Raw genomic sequence first — 24,647 nt, forward strand, 5'->3', positions numbered from 1 at the left:
GAGAAGCCTATATTAAATGACAAAATCATACATTGCCTGAGTTCCAATTTAATTAGTTCAATTAGGTAATTTGAATAAGCAGGACATTTGAATGAGCAGGCTTTTACAACATATTAGGCACTGAACCTTTTCCCAGATTACCTTGGAGGAACAAACTCAGTTGGAAGGCTGAGAGAACTTAGAAACTTGCTGTGAGAATGTCTGCATATTTACGCCAGTCTGTCAAATAAAATTGCTTAAAACACCTTAATATTTTAGAGAAAGTAATTAAGGTTTGCAGAACCAATGACCCGTGGATTAACGGCAGCACCCACCAATATGACAGTGAATTGATGTGCTTAATTGCCCAGTGTCACCCACGTGACGGAATTCATCATGAAAAACGGAGAAAAAAACTAAACTTGCTAGAATTTCTGCGATGGTGTCGTGGGGCGTCACAGACGAAAACGACTTTATGACTCCCCACGACACCCTGAGTCAAGGAAATCATGACAAAATGGTTTGATCTGACCGGGGCTTAAAGAAGACATTTAATGATTTGTTACTATAAAACTATTTAAAATGACAACATTGCACAATATTAAAACATTTTCTGTATCTTTGATTCAAATAAATGCAGCCTTGGTGAGCATACAAGACTGGTTAGCATAAAAATCTTACTACCCCAGTTTTTTTTTTGTTTTGTTTTTTTTTGGTATGTTTTGATTGATATTTTGTCTACTTTATTGTAAAATGTAAAGAAAATATCTATATCACTCATAACTATCTTAACTATTCTATGATTTGGTTGATTCTCTAGTAACATCTAAATCAAATAAATGTTCACTTTAGGTGCAGGAATCCAGAGCGGCGATTGAAGAGGGTTTAGTGCCTGAAAATATCAATGGACTCAATCAAGCTCTAGCCAGTTAAGACCAAGTTCAGTGCACATTGTTTCATACACTGTGGAGTGATCAGGCTCTTATGTCAGATCAAACATACCTACGGAATCAAGGAAGCGTGGTTTTAATCCAGAATAGACTGATTTGTGATGCAGGGTGTAAAATGTACTTTTCCCCTTTTTTTTGTAACACAAATGTTAATAATCATAGCCAGTATATTTTAAATCGCAGGCAGTTTGTGGGTCCAGTCCCAATTAGATTGTGGTATTTAAAGCAAGTGCATTTACATTACTGTAATTATTAAAAAGGATGCAAGAACAGTTGGTATGATTTAAGAAACGCACACCAGTAATGTATTTAATTATGATATATTATTATTTTGTTATCTAATTTACACCACAGCCTTACGATTACCGCAATCTCTTAAGCATTTATTTTTTAAACAATTGTTTTATTACTGTGCTATACATTGTTACTTCTGATGTTGTCCTCGTTTTTTTCATTCCGTTAAACCTTAACATGGACTGTTACACTGTCAATTAAGGCTTCATTTGCACAATTTCATTGAGTACTTTTGGCACATCTTTACTTTATGTGGAGCTATTTATGTCTAAATCATACTAAAGTGGTGTTATTATATTATGCGCAACCCATTGAAATTGTTTGAAATTAACTGAAGGATGCCCTAAAATCATATATAGTTTGACCAAGTGTATTTTTTAGTCAGTAACATTCAATTTTACTTTCATGTTTATGCATAAACAGGCTAGGCCTATGAGGCTGTTTTTGTTGAACCAAATAAGTCATATTTTGGCTGAATGTGTTTTTGTTTTAAAGTTAGACTGATGAAAATGTATAAATGGAATATATTTGTATAAAATTATACTGTAAAAAAGGTAAAAGACTGTAACAAATCTAAATTTCTCTGCAAGGAAGATCCTTTTATTATTTTGTAAACAGCATACTGGTGATGTGAAAATGAATGTTATTTAAATAAAGAAAATCCAGTAATCTTGTTGTTTTAAATGAGTTAGTCTTCACAGCACACTTCAAATATGGCTAATAATAATGAAAATGAGGTGGTGAGTGCCTGTATTACGTCTGTTTGGTCATATTTTATATTTATTTTGATGTTATGTGTTTTGTCAGATGGTCATTTTTGGGAATATGCAGTTTTAAATGATTGTGAAAAGTTAACAAGCGCCATTTAAGCCACATTATAGTTTTCATTTAAAGTTAATTCATATAATTTACCGCCACCTAGCGTTAAAACGGTTATGTCGCCATAGTTACCGTGTGTTTACCTGCCGGTACAGTGTCAGCAACAGTCGTGTTTTACTGAGTTGCAGTACAGAGGCGTTTAGATCCAACAGGTAACATACTTTATTTAACCCTGTTTATTGTTTCGTTTAAGTAAAGGAACGATGGTTAAAACTGTTTTATCCTGATGTAGTTAGCCTGTATTCTTCATGTCAGTTGTTGTTTTGGCAAGTGTATCTTTTAACTGTAAAATACTAAAACATATATCGGTTGACGTCTGAATTATTTAAAATTAATTTCTGTTTAACGTTAACTGAGAGATTTTTCCAACACATTTTCAAACATAATAGTTTTAATAACTCATTTCTAAAATTTCTTTTTAAGATTTCTTTTATCTTTTATATTATACTTCTATACAGCTTAAAGTGACATTTAAATGTTTAACTAGGTTAATTAGGTTAACTAGGCAGTTTAGGGTAATTAGGCAAGTTATTGCATTGCGATGGTTTGTTCTGTAACGTTAGACTTTTGAACAAAAATATAGCTAAAAGGGGCTAATAATATTGACCTTAAAATGTTTTTAAAAAAAATAAAAACTGCTTTTATTCTAGCTGAAATAAAACAAATAAGACTTTCTCCAAAAGAAAAAAATATTATCAGACATACTGTGAAAATGTCCTTGCTCTGTTAAACATCATTTGGGAAATATTTAAAAAAGTAAAAAACATTTAAAGGGGGGCGAATAATTCTTACTTCAACTGTATAGTTTTATTATTGTTTTATTTAAAATGCTAAAACTATATGTGCTCAACATAAATGAGTACACCCTAATGTTAACACATATCTAAAACTTCTATAATTCTAGCAACTGGAGCCAATTGCTAGACTGTACAATAGGGCCTATAAGATCCGCAGATTTTCTGGATGGACACATGACTGTTTTGCTCTATCACTTTCTAAAGCTTTAACATTTCAAAACTACATTATGAACACAGGTATCAAACTGTACTATTAAATTTTAAATAGCTCTACCTCAGCAGCCCTTTGTGCTTTGGTACCAAAACTCAACACAAGGGCTGATCGTTCCACCAGATCTGTAACAAATGGATGTTTGCCAGTACCGGCTTTTAAAAACTGTTATGGACAGAGATCTTTCTTTTACGTTTTTACAAAAGCCTGGAATGAGATCCCACAACATCTCAAAACAATACCAACACTGAGACTTTTTTTAAAAATCCCATGCTCGTCATCTGATGGTCAACTATCGCTGTAGCCACTGAGATAGTAGCCTGCTTTTCTTTATATTATGTGTTTGGTGATTGTTTGTACTGTGTTGATGGATGAGATGCCTGTCTGTTTTTATGTTCTGCAGAGCAGGAACCTGCTGAAAAACAGCATTCATGCTGAGTCAGGCCCGATTATCTTTTAATCTTTTCCTGTTTAAAAATTATAAATAAATAAATATATGATGCTTTACAATAGGCAGTTCATCTTACTGTGGTGGCGACCCCTGATAAAAAAAGGACTAAGCCGAAGGAAAATGAATGAATGAATAAATGAAGTTTTACAATAAGATATTTGTAATCCTGAAAATATGGCTGGATCCTCCGGCTGACCTATCCTGGAGGCTCTATCTACTGTCCATTATTAGTTTGGAATACACCACAACCAAAATAAATGATGCCAGTAAGAAAACTGTACAATTTTGGTTAAATATGAGACACTGATATGTTTTAATCTTGATTTTGTAACTATTATTACAGTATTACTGTTTTGATTTTATTTGACTTTTTTGTTGGGTAGATCTTGGGCTTTGTTCATAATAAAAAATGTTTAATAAAAATAAATATGAAAAAAAACAACAACAAGAAAATAATAATATATTTGTGCATATACATTAGATTAGTCAGTGACAAAACCAAAACGGGAAATAATCTAAACAAACTAACTTAAGATCAATGTCCAAAAATTAGTACACCCAAATTAATATGTTGGTGATTTTTTTATAATGAATAAATTTGATTAAACAATAAAAAAAAAATCAAGAGAAACTTAAAAATATCAAATTTAGTTTTGTTTTTACTTTCTTATCTTTCTATTCCTAAAGATGTTAGGTGATCAAACTCTTATTTAACTGTTCAACACAACTGTTTTGTTTAAATGCATCAAAAAATGTAAGCTATATTCACTAAGAACTGGAAGTAAATATTAATTTTCAAAAGGGGTGTATTCATTTATGCTGGTATTTGAACAAAAATGTGTTAAAGGAATAATTCACTTAAAAATAAAAATATACTCACTATTTACATGCCCTCAAGTGAGTTTCTTTCTTCTGTTGAACACAAAATAAGATGTATTGTACAAACCTGCAGCCATTGACATACAGTTGAAGTCAGAATTATTCGCCCATTATTGAATTATTTTTTTCTTTATTAAATATTTCCCAAATGATGTAACAGAGCAAGGAAATTTCAGAGCAAGGAAAAAAAAATGTTTTTGAAGGTCTTATTTGTTTTATTTCAGCTAGAATAAAATAAGTTTGACATTTTTTTACAGTCATTTTAAGGTCAAAATTATTAGCCACTTTAAGCTATATATTTTTTCGATTTTCTACAGAACAAACTATTGTTATACAATAACTTGCCTAATAACCCTAACCTGCCTAGTGAACCTAATTAACCTAGTTAAGCTTTTAAATGTCACTTTAAGCTGTATTGACGTGTCTTGAAAAATATCTAGTCAAATATTATTTACTGTCATCATGGCAAAGATAAAAGAAATCAGTTATTAGAAATGAATTATTAAAACTATTATGTTTAGAAATGTGTTGAAATAATCTCTCTGACTTTAACTGTACATAGTAGAAAAATAAATACTATGGAAATCAATGGTTCCAGATTTTCAGCTTGCTTGAAAATATCTTCTTTTCTTTTCAAGGGAAGGGTGAGTAAATGAAGAGATACTTTTCAGTTTTGGGTAAACTATCATGTGAACTATCAATGAAAAACAAATATTTAAAAAGATCTATTTAAACTAAAATATTCCTTTCTCATTATAGAAAAAAATGTCTCGGTTGATGGGACCCCCAGATAGGTTTCTGCCATCCGAGTGGAAACATGCAAACCAGGAACATTACAGAAGCTCAGAAGCTGGACGAAAACACTCGGAGAAACTGACAGCAGAGTGTGAAAGGCTCATAGAGGAGTGCAACAAATCGAATAAACGCATGCAGCACGACACTCAGAAGAGACTGGGTATGTAAAACAAACCAACCACAAAACATGTGACAGGATACAAATGGCCATGCAGCAGAAGTGCAGGAAGTGTCATGATGATATTATTTATAAAAATTAGTCATACAGTTAAAATGATAAGGAGAGAATATATTTCAAATGATCTAGCAGAGTTATCGACTTCCATTCTTAACTATGATAAGAGTTTGCATCTCTATTTCAGAACGGAGGATCCAGGACATCAAATTTTGGAGGCAGGAACTGGTGCAGAAGTTTGAGCAGATGGTGCAGGAGATTGAGACCCTCATAATCTACAAGAGCCGCGTGGAAAAGGCTTTGGAGAGCTGCTCTGAGCCTTTTCAAGTGACTTTGCAATGCCTGGCTGAGAGGTACTTCTCACTGGCCGCAATACACACTGCAGCTGAGTTCAGTTGCGTAATCCTGTTCTGTACACACATAATAGACAATATGCACAATTACTGTGGACTTTGGCTGCATTTACACTGCATAGTTCAAGTGACCCAATTACAATTTCTCCTATGTGGCACAGTTTGGACAATGTCCCATGTATGTGCAAGCTGGAAACAATCACATGGATTCCATTTTCTCAAAAAAGGTTCAGGCCTTATTCATATGTGTAAATTAACTGTCATGTCTTTCTATACTTATTGCATTTAAGATCTTCTTTGTTCAAAATAAATGATAAACACTACCTGATTGAGATAACATTTTAAAATGGGTCACAAGAAACACAGCATCAATTGTATTAAGCCTGGCCACATTTTTAAAATATGAACACAGTATTTTCTATGGATGTATGGTGCTTAACTTTAAATGTCTTCTCACTTCGAACAACTAAATTTAATAATTCATTTTCCCTCGGCTTAGTCCCTTTATTCATCAGGGATCGCCACAGCGAAATGAACCGCCGACTTATCCAGCATACACACTCTGGCCAATTTAGTTAATTCAATTCCCCTATAGCACATGTCTTTGGACAGTGGGGGAAACCAGAGCACCTGGAGGAAACCCACCCCAACACGGGGAGAGCATGCAAACTCCACACAGAAATGCCAACTTCCCAAACCAGCGACCTTCTTGCTGTGAGGCAAGAGTCCTAACCACTGAGCCACCAATTTTGCTCCTAACTAAATTTATACTCAGGTTTATTTAACAGACTATATTCTAATTATAATAATAATTAATGAACAATTACAATATCAATGTTGTTCAATTAATCCATTCCATGTATATTGTCAATTCAGATATACAGTAGTAACAAACACTGAACAACTGAATTAACTCCTGAAAAATGCAGGTATGGCAATCACATTTACATGAAATGATCAGCGGCATTCACAGAACAGCATTGAACAACCAAACAATGTTGATATTTAACAAACATGCCCATAACCACACATGACCACGCCCTTTTTGCTTATCCACTATCATTGCAAGACACACCCCTTACTGCTAATTGGCTGCAAGAAGTGCATTTTGGCCTAATTATGTGATTTTTATGGGATATCTTCAGACAGAAGCGTGTGGCCATTGATCTGGTGCATGATGAGGTGGAAGAGGAGCTGCTGAAGGAGAAGGAGGTGGTTGAAGGAGTGATGGTCCTGCTCCAGCGAACACTCGAGCAGATTAATGAGCAAATCAGGTTGGAACTGTGACGCCAAACAGGAAGAAACCCTTTGTTACATCAACTGCAGCCAGAAAATTATTATAATTGTCCACATGTTAAGTACAAGAGATTGCATGTGATTCAATGCCCCGATATAGAGAGTTTGCACTTAAAGTACATCAAGATTTAGTCAGTTAATCGTATGCAATACTTGGATGTAAACAACAGCATGGATCACTTGGTTTATGTACTACTGAATACGTAGTTCTGTCTTTTCATGCTGTTTCCCAACCCTGTTCCTGAAGGCACATCAACAGTAGAGACTCCAGAAAGAAGAAGAAAAAGAAGAGCCTCCAAAACCTGAAGTTAATAGGTCAGATAAGGGAGATATGTAAAATATGTACTGTTGGTGTGCCTCCAGGAACAGGGTTGGAAAACACTGGTTTGACCCACAGAAAAAAGTGTAGTGACAGCAACGTTTAAACTGTTTGATATTTTGATTTGAAACTATATAATGAATAAATCCCTTACGTTTGCACAACACATTGAATTTACTGCATTGACATTAGCCCCTTTCACACAGTGATACCGGTAAATATCCGGAAAATTTCCGGAAAGACTTTACCGGTATATTGAAAAAAGCGCTGTTCACACAGGCGAGGACGTTACGGAAATTTTCCGGAAAAGAGCATTCACACATCCATTCCAAAATACCGGTAAATTCTGACATCATTCACCACAAATGAGCTTTAAACGGCTGGGCTTGTATTTGTAAACATTTGGCTAAATTACAAACTCTGTGGATGATCAATATTGTGAACAACTTTCTCAGGATCACTTTCGCATGTCGAGATGTTCATAATATGTACGTGTGCTGGCGCTCACAGGCTGTTTCACAGGCACACGAACGTAAACAAACAACGGCTTATCATAAGCATCTCATCGATGATTATTTACACAGTTGGCATTAAGAAGAACATATAAACGTGATCTGACTAACTTCTAGCAGCTAAATGTGTCTGGAAAAATATTCAAAGGCTTTTCTACTCACAAACCGCGCGGACGTAAATGCGTCTGACTGTTGTGATTGGCTAAAGCAGACGTCTCACGTCAGCACGTTCTAGACGTGCACGCGCTTATTACGGGAATCTTCCTTCTGCGTTCACACAGCGCAGCATTCCGGCAAATTGCCGGTAATGTTACAACTTCTCTTTCCGGAAAATAGCCAGAATGAATTTACCGGTATTTTCAAAAATGACCTGTTCACACATACAACCTTTCCGGAAAATTGCCGGCAATTTTCCGGAAAGGTCTGTATGTGTGAAAGGGGCTATTGTCTTTAACATTATGGGCTCTATTTTGATAATTTAGGCGCAAAGTCCAAAGCACGTGGCGCAAAAGCATTAAGGGCATGTCTGAATAGTCTACTTTTGCTTTTTTAAGGATAGAAAAATTTGCTCTGTGCTGCGGCGCAGGTTTTAACAGGGTTGAGCTTATTCTCTTAATGAGTTATGGGTGAGTTTTGTGAATAAACCAATCTCATTTCCCATTCCCTTTGAGAGTCAGTTACATCAAACCATGGTGCATTTGCTTTTTACATGGCGGACTTTGTTAGTGGAAAAACTGAACGCTTTATTAGCGAGAAAACAGTTAAACAGAGCATCTGCTGCATGAGAATAAAGAATAAGCCTCCTCCAATCGGCCGTTACTTTCTTTCGTGGATATGGCAACGATGTTGTACACTCCACTGAAGACATCGAGCATTATACAATAGCAAGTTGTCGGGAATTAACTGAAAAAAGCCCTGGGGGGAAGAAGACATGGAGGCAGTGGTTTTTAAATTGATAAAGAAAATAATAATTTTTGTAATACTTTATTCCTTTATTTATTTTTCATATTTAAAGATATTTGCGTATTGCTGTACATCCTGTGTGCTTTAAACAATGCTCTTCGCTGGACTTTAGACCTGCTCTCAGCTAGTCTATTGCAAAGTCTATTTTAGTTCCTCAAAATAGCAATGCGCCAACAATGTGCCTTAGCACAACTCTAGAACAGAATACCCATGAGTCCACAAAGTGGCGCAAATTGATTATAAAAATAGCAACACGTCGGGGAAACATGTCTTGCGCCTTATTGCGCCGGGTGTATGATAGGGCCCTATGAGTTTCATTTCCCATCGATAGAAAGAGAGGCTGTCAGGAGTATATGTAAATGTCACATTACTTTTGATTTTCCTGCCAAAAAATGTATAGACTTCTTCTCGTAAACTGTAAATAATAAAATTATAAATTGTTATCAAATTGTCAAATTACAATCAATTATCAGTATTTAAAAAACTTATAAAACAATTTAAATGAATGAATCAAATAATAAATAATCAACATTTTTTCAGATGTTACAAAATAATAATAATGAATACATAAACAATTTATTGAGAATTCATTCATAATTTATAACAAGTTATTTAATTTTCTTTTTGTAAATGTTAAATAGCAATTCAGGAATAATTGAAAAGTGTAAAAACAAATGCATTTTTATATTATTATATTGCTCAATAACTATATTAAAATCAATTTGCTCCAACTTAAATAACAATATATATGTATTCCTTTTTTCCTGTGCTTTACAGACTCATCCGTTCTGTGAAATACTATCTGGAAAAAGACCTGCAGGACAAATTTCAGGCTGAGCATATTGATGATTTCTGCTCTCTTCTCACCAACACATCACCTGATTTAAATGAAGGAAATTCAAGCTTTAAATATTCCGGGTAAGATAAGAAAACATGTTTCTGTGGAAAATGTACTTCAGATCTAATTTTACTTTAGGAATGCATTTGAATATCAAATCCCCTATTTGATATTCATTTCACAAACCTATTTCGTTTCACTATTTCCAGAGCTGCAGTGACTCCTGAGGAGTGGGAGAGCCTGTGCAACTTAAACATTAGCAAAGCCGAGAAGGAGAAGAACAACTCTCTTTCTCTGAGAGCTCTTGTGGACAGCCTGCTGGAGCAGACAGCCAGAGACATGCGCAGACAGTACGAGACCACTGGAAGAGCATTTGATCTGCGTATAGAGGAGACCAAAACTGCTAAAGAACAGCTTGAGAACCAGCTCAATGAGGTGAATTCCATCATCACAACACTATATATAGTATACACATTTTTATGTTGAGATATAGGCTAAATGTTATATTTAAATGTGAACTGGAAGTACTTTTATTTCAGTATGTTGATGTCCTTCCAAATGAAATAGAATATTGAACAGGGGGCGGGGCTTTCTGTTTGCACATCAAACTAATGGTGAGAGGGGTGTAGTTAGGAATAGTGTGCCTGACGCTGTCAAATTGACGTCAACAGAAATGTGGAACTTCAAATGAGACGTCAACTCCAAATGAAGAAGCATTACCAAAACAAACATTTTATTTGAATGGATTAACTTGCAACGATTAATTGTTCACCTAAAGAATAACAATGTGCGCTAGCTAAATAAACATTGTAAAGTGTTAGTGTTAGATGATGATACAACAAATTACAAACAAATAACAAATTAAATAACATAACACTTAACAATGGTTATTTTCTGAGATTTAGTTAAAGGTCCCATGAAGTGCTTTGAAATGTGCATTTTTATTAAATGTTTGACGTAAGCTCAACCGAAAGATGAAGAGGGAGTGGGACATTGTGTAGCCCCTCCCCTTTTTAAAAAACAGCCAATAGCGTTTTGTTTTTATCACATCTGATTGGTCAAGATTTGATGAGAAACTGAAGTATGAGGTGACGCCAACTTGATCCATTTGGGCGAAAGTGACAAACTATATGCTTTACATGTTCATATCGGCTTTAGGGCTGTGTGATTCGTCTAAATCGAATCGCAAACACAATTTGAAATGTTGCGATTAGTTAAACACAAGAGGCTGCAAATATATATATATATATATATATATATATATATATATATATATATATATATATATATGTGTTTGTGTGTGTATTATTTAATTAATTATTTAAGAGCTGTATTTGAACGGTTCTGAGGTTAGGGATAGGGTTTATGTAGGCTAGGTTGATATTCCAGCTTCATATCACACTAACCTACATTAAAATTTACAGTAGTAGTAAAATCTGATGGGTAGCATATTGCGTCATCAAAATGTGCTACCAACTTTTTGAATAGAAGGTAGGACAAATCGACAGATCAGTGACAGCCTTACTAGCCAATTGAGTGAGCACACTGTCGCACACTAAAAAAAACAAACAAACAGGAAAGTGCTGACATGTGGGATGATGGGGTCTGCTGTTTCAGAAGAAAGACAAATTAATTTAAAAAAAAAAGGCATGTCGGTAATATGGGAATATTTTGGTTTCAGTCACAGACACCAAACAAAAAAAGTTCATTATTAAGAGCTGTCACAGATTTGTTGCCATGGCTTACAGATTATTGAGCTGATGCTTGACTATAAAATTAAATCGTAAATCAAAATCGCAATATGTCAAAAAAAAAAAAAATAAATAAACGTAATTAGATATTTTTCCCAAATTGCACAGCCCTAATTGGCTTTATATCTCCTAAAAGCAATTTTGTCACTGTTTTGGTGTGCACTAGCTCATAAATATCCCAAATAAAACACATTACTGATACTATCATCTAAAAAACCTTCTAGATAAACAAACAAAAAAAAAACTTTGTTAATCTTAGTTTATTTTGCTATCTGCACATTAATATTATTAAATGGACCTGAGTTAACAACGACCAATTGATTTAATATACCAATTAATGTTAATAAAGTAATAAATAAAAATGTAGAGTAATAATAATGTAAAAATCTTAATGCACAATTTCATTTTAGAAATAGGGTCTCTCAACCAAACTTCTTATTGGGCCTTAAGACAACAAAAATTGCCCAAACAACTTCAAGATATTTAACATTCCAGGCCTGGAAAATTCACATTTACAATTGTAAAACTTTTATAAAATATAATTTAGTGAAGCTCTAATACAAATTATATGTGTAGGCAGGCAGACAGACTTGTTTTCAATTTAATCTTGGCTATATAATTCCTGATTTTTATTTTATTTTTTATCTATCTTATTACATTCTCATTCATAGCTGCTGGCTGAGATCGCAAATCAAGAGAAGAATCAGGATGCTCTACGATTGGCTGTCGCAGAAAAAGAAGCTCCTCTGAAAGTGGCTCAAACTCGACTGTCCACACGCAGTCAAAGACCCAACGTTGAGCTCTGCCACGATCCGCCTCAAATCCAACTGCTGGCACAGATCAAAGAGCTCACTAACCATGTTCAGAGGTAAAGATTTACATTGTTAGGAACAAATGTCCCTTATAGCAACAGTTGTCAATAGCATTAGTCACTCACTAGTGTGCCTGTAGATGCCAGGGGAGTGAATACTTATTACTTCATAATTAATAGCAACAACTTCTCCGTTGTTACTTATAATATCTTACATTTTTCCCCTTTGACTTTGATGAGGATTCATCTTTAAGACTATGACTAATATGCAGAGGTTTGTTAAGTAAGTTATGAAGAGTCTAAGTGCTTACAAACTTTGTGGGCCCCAAGTAATCTGCTTTATTAGTTTTAACAGTACTAACAGGGGGCCTAACTTTAAATATTTTTCATATGGCCCCTGCTAGTATGTTTTACTATAGTTCTGACTAGTACATATTTAAAATACTATTCTGTTAATCAATCATTAGATACTAGCACTTATTAAATACTCTATATAAAACACATAAAAGTTTTTATTTTTTACATACTAGTATTTATTCATTAGACACTAGTTCTTATTGTATGCTACTAGTACTTATTAATTAGAAACTACGTCCAAATACAAGAGTACCTAGTTGATTATTAGCAACTGGTACTCATTTATTAGACATAAAATAATTTCTCATTTAACATGCATAACATTCCTCATCTTACTAGTAAGAACTGCTTATGTTAATCTTCTTAAGCTATGACTAGTCTGAAAGATCCGAATAGAGTTCAATTAAAAAGAAATTACTAGTGAAAAAAATCTTACTAGTAATGTCTTTAAAAAGTATTGGAATCGGTACTAGTATTGGAATAGGTACTAGTAGCCAATCAATATGCAGCAAAATCTAGTATCTAGTTCATGTTTATATTTGTCTAATAAATGAGTACTAGTATTGATTAAGTAATATCATCTAACAATATTTACTGGTATCCAATGAATAAATAATATATACAAATATGCACTAGCGTCATTAGGCAGACACCCTAGTTTTTCACAATTTCTTTTGTGATATTTTGCAATAAAAATGACTTTGTGGCGGTTATTCCCAGAAATTTGTGGAAAATTTTGCGAAAAAAATATACAAATTCATTCATTCATTTTCCTGTCGGCTTAGTCCCTTTATCAATCCGGGGTCGCCACAGCGGAATGAACCGCCAACCTATCCAGCAAGTTTCCACGCTGCAGATGCCCTTCCAGCCGCAACCCATCTCTGGGAAACATCCACACACACACTCATACACTACGGACAATTTAGCCTACCCAATTCACTTGTACTGCATGTCTTTGGACTGTGGGGGAAACCGGAGCACCCGGAGGAAACCCACGCGAAGGCAGGGAGAACTTGCAAATCCCACACAGAAACGCAGAGGTTCGAACCAGCAACCCGACCTTCTTGCTGTGAGGCGACAGCACTACCTACTGCGCCACTGCCTCGCCATATACAAATTTATTATTTTTTTAAATACATGTAAAACAATTAAATTCAAACTGAAATAAATCTAATTTAAATTAAATGGTTTAGAATTTGATGTTTTATGAGATTATTTAAATTTTTTGTGATTTTTAATTTTTTTTGCATTAAATTAAGAATTTTGCACCATTGCAAAAATTTTCGACTTTTTTTTGATTTTGTGTTGGATTCAGCGATTGCAGAATTGCGAAAAACTAGGGGGTCTGATTAGGAATGCATACTAGTCAAACCTGAGTAGTGCAACACAGGCTCATTGTGAAAACGTAGCCCTATATACACGTTTCTGGAGATAGCAAAATATGTAGCCAGAGCTTTTTCAGAGTTAGCAGCTTACCACTTACCTCCGTGTGGACTGCTTTCCCGCTGTTACCAGTATGCCCAGTTAGCTCGCCATGTACGTTGGCGGACTTGAGATGCAGAGCGGAGTTGACCGCGACAACAGGGTTCGAGTCTGGCGAAAAACGGTTTTAGAAAGCGGGTAAGACAAAAACAAAAGCTAAAACAATAAAATAAACAAGTAAATAGCAGGGTGAGAACATGGTAAAATCTGAAAACGTGGTAAAAATCAGGGGGCTTTTCTTTTTCTGGATTACTTGTTAAAACACTGGGGTCAGGTTTAGGGAAGGGGGTGGGTGGGTCAATCAGTGTTTTTTAAAAATGTTATTGATTGGGTTTAGAGAAGGAGGGGGTGGGGGTAATCGGTTGGTAAGTTAATAAGTCAGTCGGTCGACAGTGTCTTCTGGTGGGTTTACATGAAAACAGCAGGTGCGAATGGCACTCGCAAGAGGAATTGGAATTCTCAAAAAGTATACACAGCGGCCTCTGGTGGATTGGTGAAAACTGCAAACAAACGTAGCTCCTGGAATGTATTTTGCTTTCTTTACAAATGTATATAGGGTTACGTAATCGGAATGAGCCTGTCTTGAAATAGAGATATCTAAATAACAGATCCCAATAGAAGTGAATAGGAAAATAATAAAAACATTGTGAGAACAGAACAACATAATTTATTCAACAAGTGCCAATGTCTATGAATAAAAACTAGTATCTAATTAATTTTAAAAGCATTTCCCCTGTATGTTTCCCCCCTCAGACTGAGCGAGGCTCTGGAACTCTCAGAGTCTGAACTAAAAGCTCTAGCATACAACCAACTGAGACTGGAAGAGGAGATCCAGGTGAAGACAAACTCCCTGTACATAGACGAGGTGATCTGCCATCAGCTGCGCCAGCATATCACTATACAGAGCTTCTGAACATGTACAATGGAAAAACCTAGTGATGTTTTTAAAACATTTAATGTGTTTAAAAATCTCTAATGGAATGTTTGTTTGTTAAACACAGACATAAAATGCCTGCAAAAATAAATAAATAAATAAATAAATAAAAAATAAAAATGTTTCTTGGTTATATTATGAAAAACATGAATGGATAGATTATTATAATAATAAAAAATAATCATAATATTATATTATACAGAAACATCATTTTAATTTGATATGAAATAATGTCAGTGCTGGCTTCTTTAATTGTTAAGTTGCGCTGTTAATCATGGGAGGCGTTTCAACTGCACACATCTCTATGATAACAGCGTCATTTCTCAAAAGTCAAATGTGATGAAATAAAAGCACCAAATGCATCAAAGACAGGAAACAATCTGCAGCCACATCAAGTCTTTGAGCTCTTCAAATATAAGGTGAGCAATCCGTTTAAGAATTTAGAAATAAATGCGTAGTTGTGTTAGTTCTTAACTAATACAACTACAGGTATTTTTGTATTATTGTCATTGAGAACAGACATGATTTTTGTTTTTATCTCTCATTACATCAGTCTGAGATGCTGCAAACATTGCTGTTCATCTCAACTGTCATTCAAATTACAGACTGTTTCATAGGTCCATATCTCTTCCGTAAGTGAAAAATGTTTGTACTTTGTGAATATCTTATGTTTGTGTTTGTGAATATCTTATGACAACCCATATCAACATTCAAAGACAAAAGAGTGAATAAAATGTAATAAAACAACAGTATTGCATGCTGATTTGTGATTTTTGGTTTTAACCTCAGGCCCTGATCAACCACTTGACTTCTCCATCTCAGTAAATGATAACTACACTGGAGAGGCCAGTTTGTGCATCAGAGTGTTTTGTTCATTTACTGTACCACAAAGGGTGTTAGACTCAGAAGAACCCATTAGGAGAACCTGGATAAAAGGAGATCCACAAAACCCAACTGTTGAAGTACCTTCTGTTGACTTTGGAGTTTCATATGGCAAGGCAGAGTGTAACTTTCTGCTGAAAAACTTAGTTCAAGGACAAAATGATGGAGACTACAGACTAAAACTAGAATGGGGACATGGAAATGTGCACATCTTTAATAAGACTGTAAGGATTATCGTAAAAGGTTGGTTTTATGTTTGTTGTACACATTTTTCGTTGTAGGTTGGGAAAAAAAAAGTATATCATGATCTGTTTGAATATTTTATTCTGTGCTGGAATCCATGCATATAAATTCCACTCCAATTTATATAAATCAATGTTTTCTTACTGCTCTATTTTACTGACAATTTGTTTTTAGATCTAACTAACTACCCTTAAACTAATGACTTAAACTAATCAACTATTCAACTAATGAATTAACTAAAATTTAAGGCGAATTTAAAGTGGTAAACATTACACTTGGCAATAGATGCCTTTTTGTCAAACCAATCACAAGTGGTCAACACGAAATAAAGTAAATATGACCTGAAACATTTAAAGTGGAAGTGAAGCAGTCAGTCAAGTTTACATTATTTTGTAAATTGGTTTCCACTTTAATGAAAATATATTAAGCAAACTCAATCAATGTAACAATTTTGAAGAAAAGGCTATGTTTTACTGTAGCTTTAAGAGCTAGGGCGCCGCCGTCTTTGAATATCGCTGTGTCTGACACAAGTGTGCCTCAAGCCTCCTTTTGAGTGTCGCTCCCGACCGTTAGATCGCCCCCTGGGGGCTGGCTGCAGTACAAGTCATAAACTCTGCATCCTCCATGTTAATGATCTAGACTTGAGCACAAGCAAAAAAAATGAATCACACTTGTAATAAAATGTCCCGAAATATGATTGTGGTCACTTAGTGCACTGGTTATCACGGTGATATAGGTGCAGATCTTCATTTTTCCAAAGAGTTTTTAGCCAGTAATTTAATGCTATAAAAATGAGGCGTGTCATCGTGATTGACAGTTGTGATTGAGAGCTTCTCAAAGCAGACCGTCGGAGCTTCAGGAGGAGATTGAAGTGTTATTATACGATTTCTGTGTTATTTTACCATGATATAATGAGTTGTTCAGCAGTCAACTATACTTTCTGACATAAAGGATCTGATGGATCACCGTTTATTCAGTAAAATTTTCTGGCTTTATTATTGCTGATACACACCATGACGGAGAAAATACAGGTGATCGTTATCTAGGAGTAATTCTTTTTGTGGGTCTGAAAAAATAATTGGGCCTCATGGTGGCGCAGAGGGTAGCACAATCACCTCATAGCAAGAAGGTCGCTGGTTCGATCCTCGGCTGGGTCAGTTGGCATTTCTTCAGGAAATTCAGGAAGTCTATAGGACTGGATCTGATTTCTTGTGTAGTGTAGATACTCGTGGTGAAATGGGTTTGAACAGCCACAAGACCACCAACTATCAGAAATCACATATTAAAAATATCTTTAGTAATATTTATTAATTTGGGTGATGATGGCAGCATTACATTTAGGAGAACAAACCCTTCAACGTGACCATAAGTGGGTTTATTTACTGCCAGTGTACATCAAACTATTTAGGAATTAAGAGTGTTAGAATGAATAATTCTGTCTTATTCCCATCAATCTATGTGTTTTAAGAACTCACCGAGAAGCCAACAATTGAAGTCCCACTGCTCACAGCTGGAGAAAAGGCAGAGATATCTTGCAGAGCTCCAGGGACTTGCCTGAACCCCAAAATGGGCATGTTCTGGGAGGGGATTGAGCCTGAAAGAACTGAAAGAAAAGCTTTTGGTGTGATTGGCAGAGAAGATGACTTTTTACTATTGATATTCCATCCTAAGCCCGAACATCACAATATTAACCTGACCTGCAGAGTTATTTTTCAAGAAAACATGCAGACTGAAGCTACTGTGACTCTTGAAGTAAGACGTATGTATCATTTCCTTTACAATTCACTATGAGAGAAACAAAATGGCTCTAATAGCATTATGATTTAATGATAATTATGATTTCAGATGCTCCTAAAATCTCGAATAGCTCTCGCTGTGTGGTGTGGGGAGATGAATTGATCTGCGTGTGTGTCAGTGGGGGTTTTCCATTACCCGACATATACTGGTCACCTCTGGATGACGTTACCGAATATTACATTGCTTTTTCAAATGAAAACACCTTCAGCATCATCAGCATCTCCACTGCTAGTTTCAGAAACCTCAACATGACCATAGTTTGCATCAGTATGAATCCTATTGGTTTGGAAACAATGGAAATCCAAGTGGACGAAAAGTTGAAAGGTAAACAGTACACTACACAATCAGTTTTACAAGTACTGAGGAAAAATCTCTCTTTATTTTAAAAATCTCTTATTTTTGTGTTTCTTAGCAAGTTGGAAGTTGCCCACCAGTTGGATTTTCTTTAGCATTTCACTTGTTTTGAATATCAGCTTGGCTTCTTGCTTGATTGTCACTCTGAGGTAAGAAGTTCATAAACCTATTAAATAGTCTTTGACTGGTATGTTTTCGTCAGTAATATAACACATCACCATTACTCTTGATATTATAACAGAAGGAAAGGAAAACCTAAACCACAAGATGACAACCGTGTTTACATATCGCCAATGAAGAGTGATGAATCAGTGTACGAGACGATTCAAATGTCTTCAGAGAGCTCTTAGTGATTTAGTAAAACATTTGACATTTTTACTGAATTAAGCTTTTTCTTTTGCTAATGTTTTAAAACTATAATTTTATGCCATCCAAATGTGAGTTTCTCAGTTCAGTATGTATTTTAAAAAACATTTAAAACAGTCCACCTATTCCACATAAACCATTTAGATTTGTTTTATTGTTTACATCATTTTGCACTTACTTAAATGTCTTTCTGTCCCTTTGTGTTGATAAGTATATATGCATGTACTCTGAGCTCCTGTAAACCACAAATAATCCTTGTGTGTTTTTGCACATTTGGCATATAAAGCTAATTCAGATCATTATATTATGATTTAAATCTGAATAAAGTTGTGATTTTATGACTTATGCTATAATAAAAGATTATGTGATTCTCTTAGATTCTCTGGGAATTTCCCTCCAAATTTCTGCCTGCTTTTATGTGTGTTTGGGGCAGGAATATCCATTTGCATGGTCAATTATGGATGAGGTGGGTGTGTGGGGCTTGGAAATTTTATAAATCTGTTAAAATATAAATAGTAAATCAGTGAAAATTATTCATTCATTCATTTTCCTTCAGCTTAGTCTCTGATTAATCAGAGGTCACCACAGCAGAATGAACCTCCCAGTAAAAATTATTTAAGCTAGAAATGTTCCTTTGTTTTTTTTTTACTGCGGTTACTGTTTCGGCTTGGGTGCTGTAACACAAGTATTGAGCAACATCTCAGTGCTGCGGATAATGATGAGTTGCAAAAAATGAACACAATCTGTTAGATCGAGAAACAGCACTAATCTCATCCAAAGAAAAACTGCTGTCACAACCGTTTTCTTTTTTCTTTGATGTAAAACTTTTTAAAGTTAGGAGATAACGATATCTAAATATTCATTTCCATCGTTTGAATCTACATTACACGTTTGGTTTCCAGTGACTGAACTTCGGTTTCATCACGTTAGAGATGCTGCAAACGCTGCTGTTCATCTTGGCTGTCAATAAAATGACAAACTGTGAGGATTCACGTGAGTGATCTCTGTTTTATTATTTTACGCAAAAAATTGGACTACAGTTTTGTTGTAACTTTTTGTTAGATTTTGCACTAATGGCTGTGAAAAAACGTATGAAAAATAGTTTTAAAAACAACATTGCACAGTAGATTTCATACTCTTGTTGGCCACTTTATTATATGTGCACATTTGCTTGTTAACACACATGTCAGCCAAATTACATGCAAGCAGCATTTAGGCAATGGTGTAGATGAGGTCAAGACAATCTGCTCAAGTTCAAAAAAGGGATTTAGAGTGAACCGGAAGTTTGTATTTATATAATGACGTATTTCAGTTTTAATTTAAAGCGGGGTTTTAATTTAATGATCTTCCTCTTTTCACTTTCAGCAAACTAATTAGTAAATAAACTATTTTCTAGGGTCACTTTGACCATGTTCATCTCTTTATGACCACACTTTTCCAGTCTATTGATGGTTACTTCCAGCAGGAAAATGCACCATATCGTATAGCTCAAAATCGTCTCGAAGTGGTTTCTTGAACATGTCAAGGTGGGCTTCAAAGTCATCAAATCTAAATCCTGTACTGTATCTTTAAAAATCTAATGGTCTAATGGGAGATTTTAATCATGTACGTCTCATACAGTCAACAAATGTGAATCAACTCTGTAAAAATCCAAAAATCTGTTATTTAAAATATGGTCCATGCAAGGCGTACCTAATAAAGTGGCCAGTGATTGTAAAGATACTCTCATAAGCAGCTAAAAAAATAGTAAAGTCAACAGAACTGTAGGTTAGCTATGTGCAATGAAAAAATAGATTAAAGTTACAGTAAGTGGTTGCAAACTATTCATACGGGCTAAATTTAAACAAACTAAGTTGAACATTACTAAATTGAATTTGTTCATTTTAAATCCAGCCTATATCAATTGTTTGCAACCACTTATCTACAGTAAAAATGTAGTAAATTCAGTTAATCTTTTTTTTTTCATTGTATATACTGTCTGCCCTAAACACAGCTTCTTAACTTTTCAGATTTTGACTGTAATGTAGTGATATGCATCTTTTGTGAAGGTGCTTCAGAAGGATAAATATTGTGAAATCGCTTTACAAGTCAAAACTTTTTAGAATTGAATTGAGTAATGGAAACCCAGCTATTGAAACACACAGTATGAAAATCAGGTCACTTTAAAGTTGACATTTAGACAGTTTAAAATACAAATAAACTCAAAGGGAATCTAACTAATCTGCTTTGATTTTGGTTCAAGAACCAGGTGGACTGAATGATTTCTTCATCTCTGTAAAGGAAAATGTCACTGGAGAGGAGGGTTTGTGCATTAGGGAACAATGTGCTTTCAGGGTCCCTCAAAATCTCTCAGAACCCATTAAGAAATCCTGGTTCAAAGAAGATTCAGAAAATGCAACTGCTAAGGTTCCTGCTTTTCTCAATAAAATCAGAATTAAACCACATGAGGAATGCAAAATTTTTAAAACAATTTAAAAAGTACTGTTTGTTTATATTTTAATTGTATTCCTAGGTACAATTTTATCATAGTAAAGCAGAAAGTCCCATTTGGAAGGAGTGCAGCTTTATGCTAAATCCTTTGGTTCTGGGTGAATCTGATGGTGAATATAGACTGAAACTGGAATGGGGTCAAGGAAACGTGCACATATTTCCTCAGACAGTTAAAATTACAGTGAAAGGTGAGTGTTTGTTTATATATCTTAAAGGGTTAGTTCGACCAAAATTACAATTATTTTATTATTTAATCACACTCATGCCATTCCAAACCCCTGTAACCTCTGTTTATCTTTTCTGTACAAGTTGAAAAATGGTGGATGAAATCTGAGAGCTCCCTCATCCTCCATTGACATTAAAGATATCTTGTTCAAAGTTAAGAAAAGCATCAACAAAATAGACCATGTGCCTGGAATTTATGGATTTTGAGCACGTCAGAGGAGGCGCAGAGGTGCAGTGGTTAGCACTGTCAACTCACAGCAAGAAGATAGCTGGTTCAAGCCTCAGCTGGGTCAGTTGGCATTTCTGTGTGGAGTTTGCATGTTCTCCCCATGCTTGTGTGGTTTCCTCCGAGTGCTCCGGTTTCCCCTACAGTCCAAAGACATGTGCTATAGGTGAATAGAATTAGCTAAACTGACCATAGAGTGGGTGTGTGAATGTGTGTATGGGTCTTTCCTAGTGATAGGTTGCAGCTGGAAGGGCATCTGCTACGTAAAACATAGGCTGAATAGGTTGATGGTTCTTTCTGCTGTGGCGACACCTGATTAATAAAGGGACTAAGCCGAAAAGAAAATGAATGAACGAATGAATGAATGAACGAATGAACAAGTTAGTACATTTGCTGTCTATGGAAATATGTTCAAGGGATTTGGAATGACATGAGGGTAGTTATCGACTGAAATTTCATTTTTGGTTGACCCCTCTTTTACAGAGAAACATTCAAAATTCATATAAATCTATATCATTTTTGGTTCTAATAAAGTTTTGTGCATTTAGAGCTCACTCAGAAACCAAAAATAAACGTCCCACGGCTCACAATAGGACAGAAGGCTGAGATATCCTGCATATTTACAATTAAGTGCCTTGTTCCAAAACTAAGGTTTGCGTGGACAGGAATTGAAGGCAAAGAGAGTACACTTGGACCTCGTGGAGTGCCTGGCTGGAATGAGTTTACTTCAATATTCCGTTTTCACCCTAAGCCTAAAGATCATAATACTAAGCTCACTTGCAAAATAATTGTTCAGGACAGAATCCAGACTGAAGCTGCTGTGACCCTGGAAGTAAGATGTATGTTTCATTTCACTTACAAAAGGCCCATATATATTTTTAGCAGCCGGTGTAACATTAATTTAAACTAAACACGGCCAAAGTAAACTTGTATCAGGAGCGACTTTTGTGAAAGCTGGTTTGAACTGGTTCAGATAAAAGATTTCAAAAGTTTATTTGGATATGTTTGAATGATTATAGCTCCATGGTGATGATTTAATATTTTAGTGTGGCTCTGGGGCCACATATATATTAATTTCCCCTCTTTAGGCTCTCAAGGTCAGACATCTGAGAGTAAAACCAAAAACTCAACAGCGAATTTATAGTAGAAACTGGAGTATTTCAATCTGTAATACCACTCTCTGCATTGTGAACAAAATTATTTTCCATCTAAATGTAAAGACAAATATACCTTGCTTTGAGTATATATGGGCCTTAAAACGTCATAACACCAAACTTTAAATAGGAGACAAACCTGTGGTGTTTTATCAGATGCTCCTGAAATCCTGAATAGCTCCCGCTGTGTGATGTGGGGTGATGAACTGTCCTGCATGTGCATCAGCAGTGGTGTGCCGTTACCCCTCATACAGTGGCCAACACTGGATGATCCCACTAACTATTGCAGTACCTACAGAAAGAACACCATCATCATTTGCAACATCTCTATTTCTGGTATCAGGAACGTCAAGGATACCATTGAATGTATTGCTGAGAACGTCATTGCTACAACAAGCATGCAAATCCAAGTGCACAATCAGACTGAAACACCCAAAGGTGGGACACAATTATCGTGTGTATTAAACAAATCATCTGAAATATTATTGTTCTTTAAAAATCTCATTGTTCTCTCAATCTCTCTCTCATCTGGCAGCAAATTTGGGTCTGTCCATGTCCTGGATTTTCTGCACGCTTTCTGTTGTTTTAAACATCATCTTTGGCTCTTGTACTGTCGTCCTATGGTATGATCTTTTGAACATTTGAGAGAAGATGGCTTACTTATGAAAACTAATCATTGTTTTATTGTAGAATGTTTGTATGCATTGCTTTATTTTGTAGATTTATTGTATTGTATTGACACTCCATTGATTTGGTCAATATGCCTCTAATATGTAGAGTATATACAATATACAATTATTTTAGAAAAAATAAATAAAATTGTTTGGGCTTCTGAATTTATGACTGCACAAGCTCTCCAAATATATTACATGTAAGTTAATATACTGAATCCATTTTGATTTGTACACAATTACTTCAAATAGCGTGATTAAATATTGTTTATGTATATATCTATGTTGTTTAAGTAGCAAGGTTAGGCCTTATTTGTGTTTACCATTGTTTAACTAGTTTGTAGGTAAAACTATGATTAATTTTCGTAAGGAAGAGCAAAATGTTATTGAGAAAAATGTTTGTATTCGAATAATTAATAACTCATTATACCCTTACAGCTTTAACAGAAGAAAAAATCGTGAGAAACCAAAAGATGTAGACCATGTTTACATGACATCACTGAAGAGAGAAGAATCAGTATATGAGACGATTAAAGTGTGAATGTGGCTGGATTGCGTATGTATACAGCTGATAAAACACTGCAGCTCCATCATTCTGGTCTCTATTTTAACTTCTCTTATGAAAAAAGGGATAATATTTCATTTACTCACCATCTATAAGCCACTTTCTTACCTTCTTCAGACGACACAAACTGCTTTTAAGCCGTGAAGTGCGTTGTAATACTCGCGCTGAATATGACTGGCCAGCGATCATGAAGATGCCGCCGCCATATTGAAACAAGTTGACCATAAGGACTTTGTACATATACAAGTCATTATCCCACGCTAGCCTACCCTATCCTTTTTTAAAGAATTTATTCTATGTGATTTTTTTTATCTAGCTCCATAATATTTTTATAGAAATACCTTTGTGGTATTTGGCAATTGATTTTAACTGTGAGTGATATATAGGATGAGCTGAGGTTTTCATAACCTAACAAAATATGTATAGACCATTTAAATGTGGTCATGTCATTGGCCCATGTACATTTCATGCTTGTTATCCAACTATTTCACAACTGTAACATGAGGCAATTTAATCATACCTTAATAAAACAGATCTTATAACATTATTTGTATGGGGCTCTCTTTGGATTCTCAGAAGCTGTAGAAATTCAAAATGTAAAACAGGAAATACGTTGGGACTATTGTTTTTGTTTACATGCCTCAAAAT

At 35.0% G+C, this 24,647-nt stretch overlaps 4 protein-coding genes and 1 long non-coding RNA gene across 16 annotated transcripts in view; 4 read left to right on the forward strand and 1 right to left on the reverse strand.

Annotated features, from left to right (window-relative positions):
* inpp5ka (inositol polyphosphate-5-phosphatase Ka) overlaps positions 1 to 2,254 on the forward strand; it is a 21,813-nt gene extending 19,559 nt beyond the window's left edge. For 3 of the 4 annotated variants that reach the window (XM_087282248.2, XM_087282246.1, XM_087282247.1), the window contains one exon: positions 832 to 2,254. In XM_087282248.2, the coding sequence (XP_087138374.1) occupies positions 832 to 912 (81 nt within the window). In that variant the 3' untranslated portion in view covers positions 913 to 2,254. 4 annotated transcript variants of the gene reach the window in all.
* LOC141377869 (uncharacterized) overlaps positions 1 to 24,210 on the reverse strand; it is a 34,361-nt gene extending 10,151 nt beyond the window's left edge. The window contains exons 1-5 of one of the 4 annotated variants that reach the window (XR_015509716.1): positions 24,086 to 24,210; positions 22,903 to 23,055; positions 17,627 to 17,754; positions 17,267 to 17,416; positions 14,087 to 14,203 (exon numbers count right to left, since the gene is read on the reverse strand). This is a non-coding gene — a long non-coding RNA (uncharacterized LOC141377869). Of the gene's footprint in view, positions 1 to 5,226; positions 5,821 to 14,086; positions 14,204 to 16,530; positions 17,417 to 17,626; positions 17,755 to 22,902; positions 23,056 to 24,085 lie in introns of those variants that run through there. The other 3 variants (XR_015509717.1, XR_015509714.1, XR_015509715.1) reach the window with 3 other exon arrangements.
* Positions 2,176 to 15,146, forward strand: tekt1 (tektin 1). The gene is made up of 8 exons (NM_001007397.2): positions 2,176 to 2,254; positions 5,200 to 5,395; positions 5,598 to 5,763; positions 6,909 to 7,037; positions 9,631 to 9,771; positions 9,901 to 10,126; positions 12,114 to 12,310; positions 14,846 to 15,146. Exons 2-8 carry the CDS (start codon positions 5,206 to 5,208, stop codon positions 15,003 to 15,005), a joined length of 1,209 nt encoding a protein of 402 aa, NP_001007398.2. The 5' UTR covers positions 2,176 to 2,254; positions 5,200 to 5,205; the 3' UTR covers positions 15,006 to 15,146.
* LOC103908853 (sialic acid-binding Ig-like lectin 8) lies at positions 15,297 to 19,044 on the forward strand. Of its 2 annotated transcripts, none has more exons than XR_015508286.1 (7): positions 15,297 to 15,445; positions 15,580 to 15,658; positions 15,816 to 16,151; positions 17,620 to 17,903; positions 17,997 to 18,272; positions 18,361 to 18,451; positions 18,544 to 19,044. XR_015508286.1 is itself a non-coding variant. In NM_001442630.1 (7 exons), exons 2-7 carry the CDS (start codon positions 15,586 to 15,588, stop codon positions 18,650 to 18,652), a joined length of 1,176 nt encoding a protein of 391 aa, NP_001429559.1. In that variant the 5' UTR covers positions 15,379 to 15,445; positions 15,580 to 15,585; the 3' UTR covers positions 18,653 to 19,043. The 2 variants fall into 2 exon arrangements, 1 of the variants encoding a protein (NP_001429559.1); NM_001442630.1 differs by having other exon boundaries at positions 15,379 to 15,445; positions 17,620 to 17,910; positions 18,544 to 19,043.
* On the forward strand, positions 19,141 to 24,546 carry LOC100330563 (sialic acid-binding Ig-like lectin 14). 5 transcript variants are annotated; one of them, XM_087284473.1, is made up of 7 exons: positions 19,141 to 20,414; positions 20,475 to 21,074; positions 21,181 to 21,346; positions 22,158 to 22,448; positions 22,920 to 23,201; positions 23,299 to 23,386; positions 23,873 to 24,546. In XM_087284473.1, the coding sequence occupies exons 3-7, from the start codon at positions 21,235 to 21,237 to the stop codon at positions 23,973 to 23,975; spliced, it is 876 nt and encodes a 291-aa protein (XP_087140599.1). In that variant the 5' UTR covers positions 19,141 to 20,414; positions 20,475 to 21,074; positions 21,181 to 21,234; the 3' UTR covers positions 23,976 to 24,546. The 5 variants fall into 5 exon arrangements, 3 of the variants coding, with proteins under 3 accessions (XP_087140599.1, XP_087140597.1, XP_087140598.1); XM_087284471.1 differs by having other exon boundaries at positions 19,342 to 19,661; positions 20,911 to 21,074; XM_087284472.1 differs by having other exon boundaries at positions 19,366 to 19,661; positions 20,917 to 21,074.
* The last annotated feature ends 101 nt before the right edge of the window (positions 24,547 to 24,647 follow it).

This window comes from Danio rerio, chromosome 15, assembly GCF_052040795.2.
Source record: "Danio rerio strain M-AB ecotype USA chromosome 15, GRCz13ab, whole genome shotgun sequence".
NCBI lineage: Eukaryota > Metazoa > Chordata > Actinopteri > Cypriniformes > Danionidae > Danio > Danio rerio.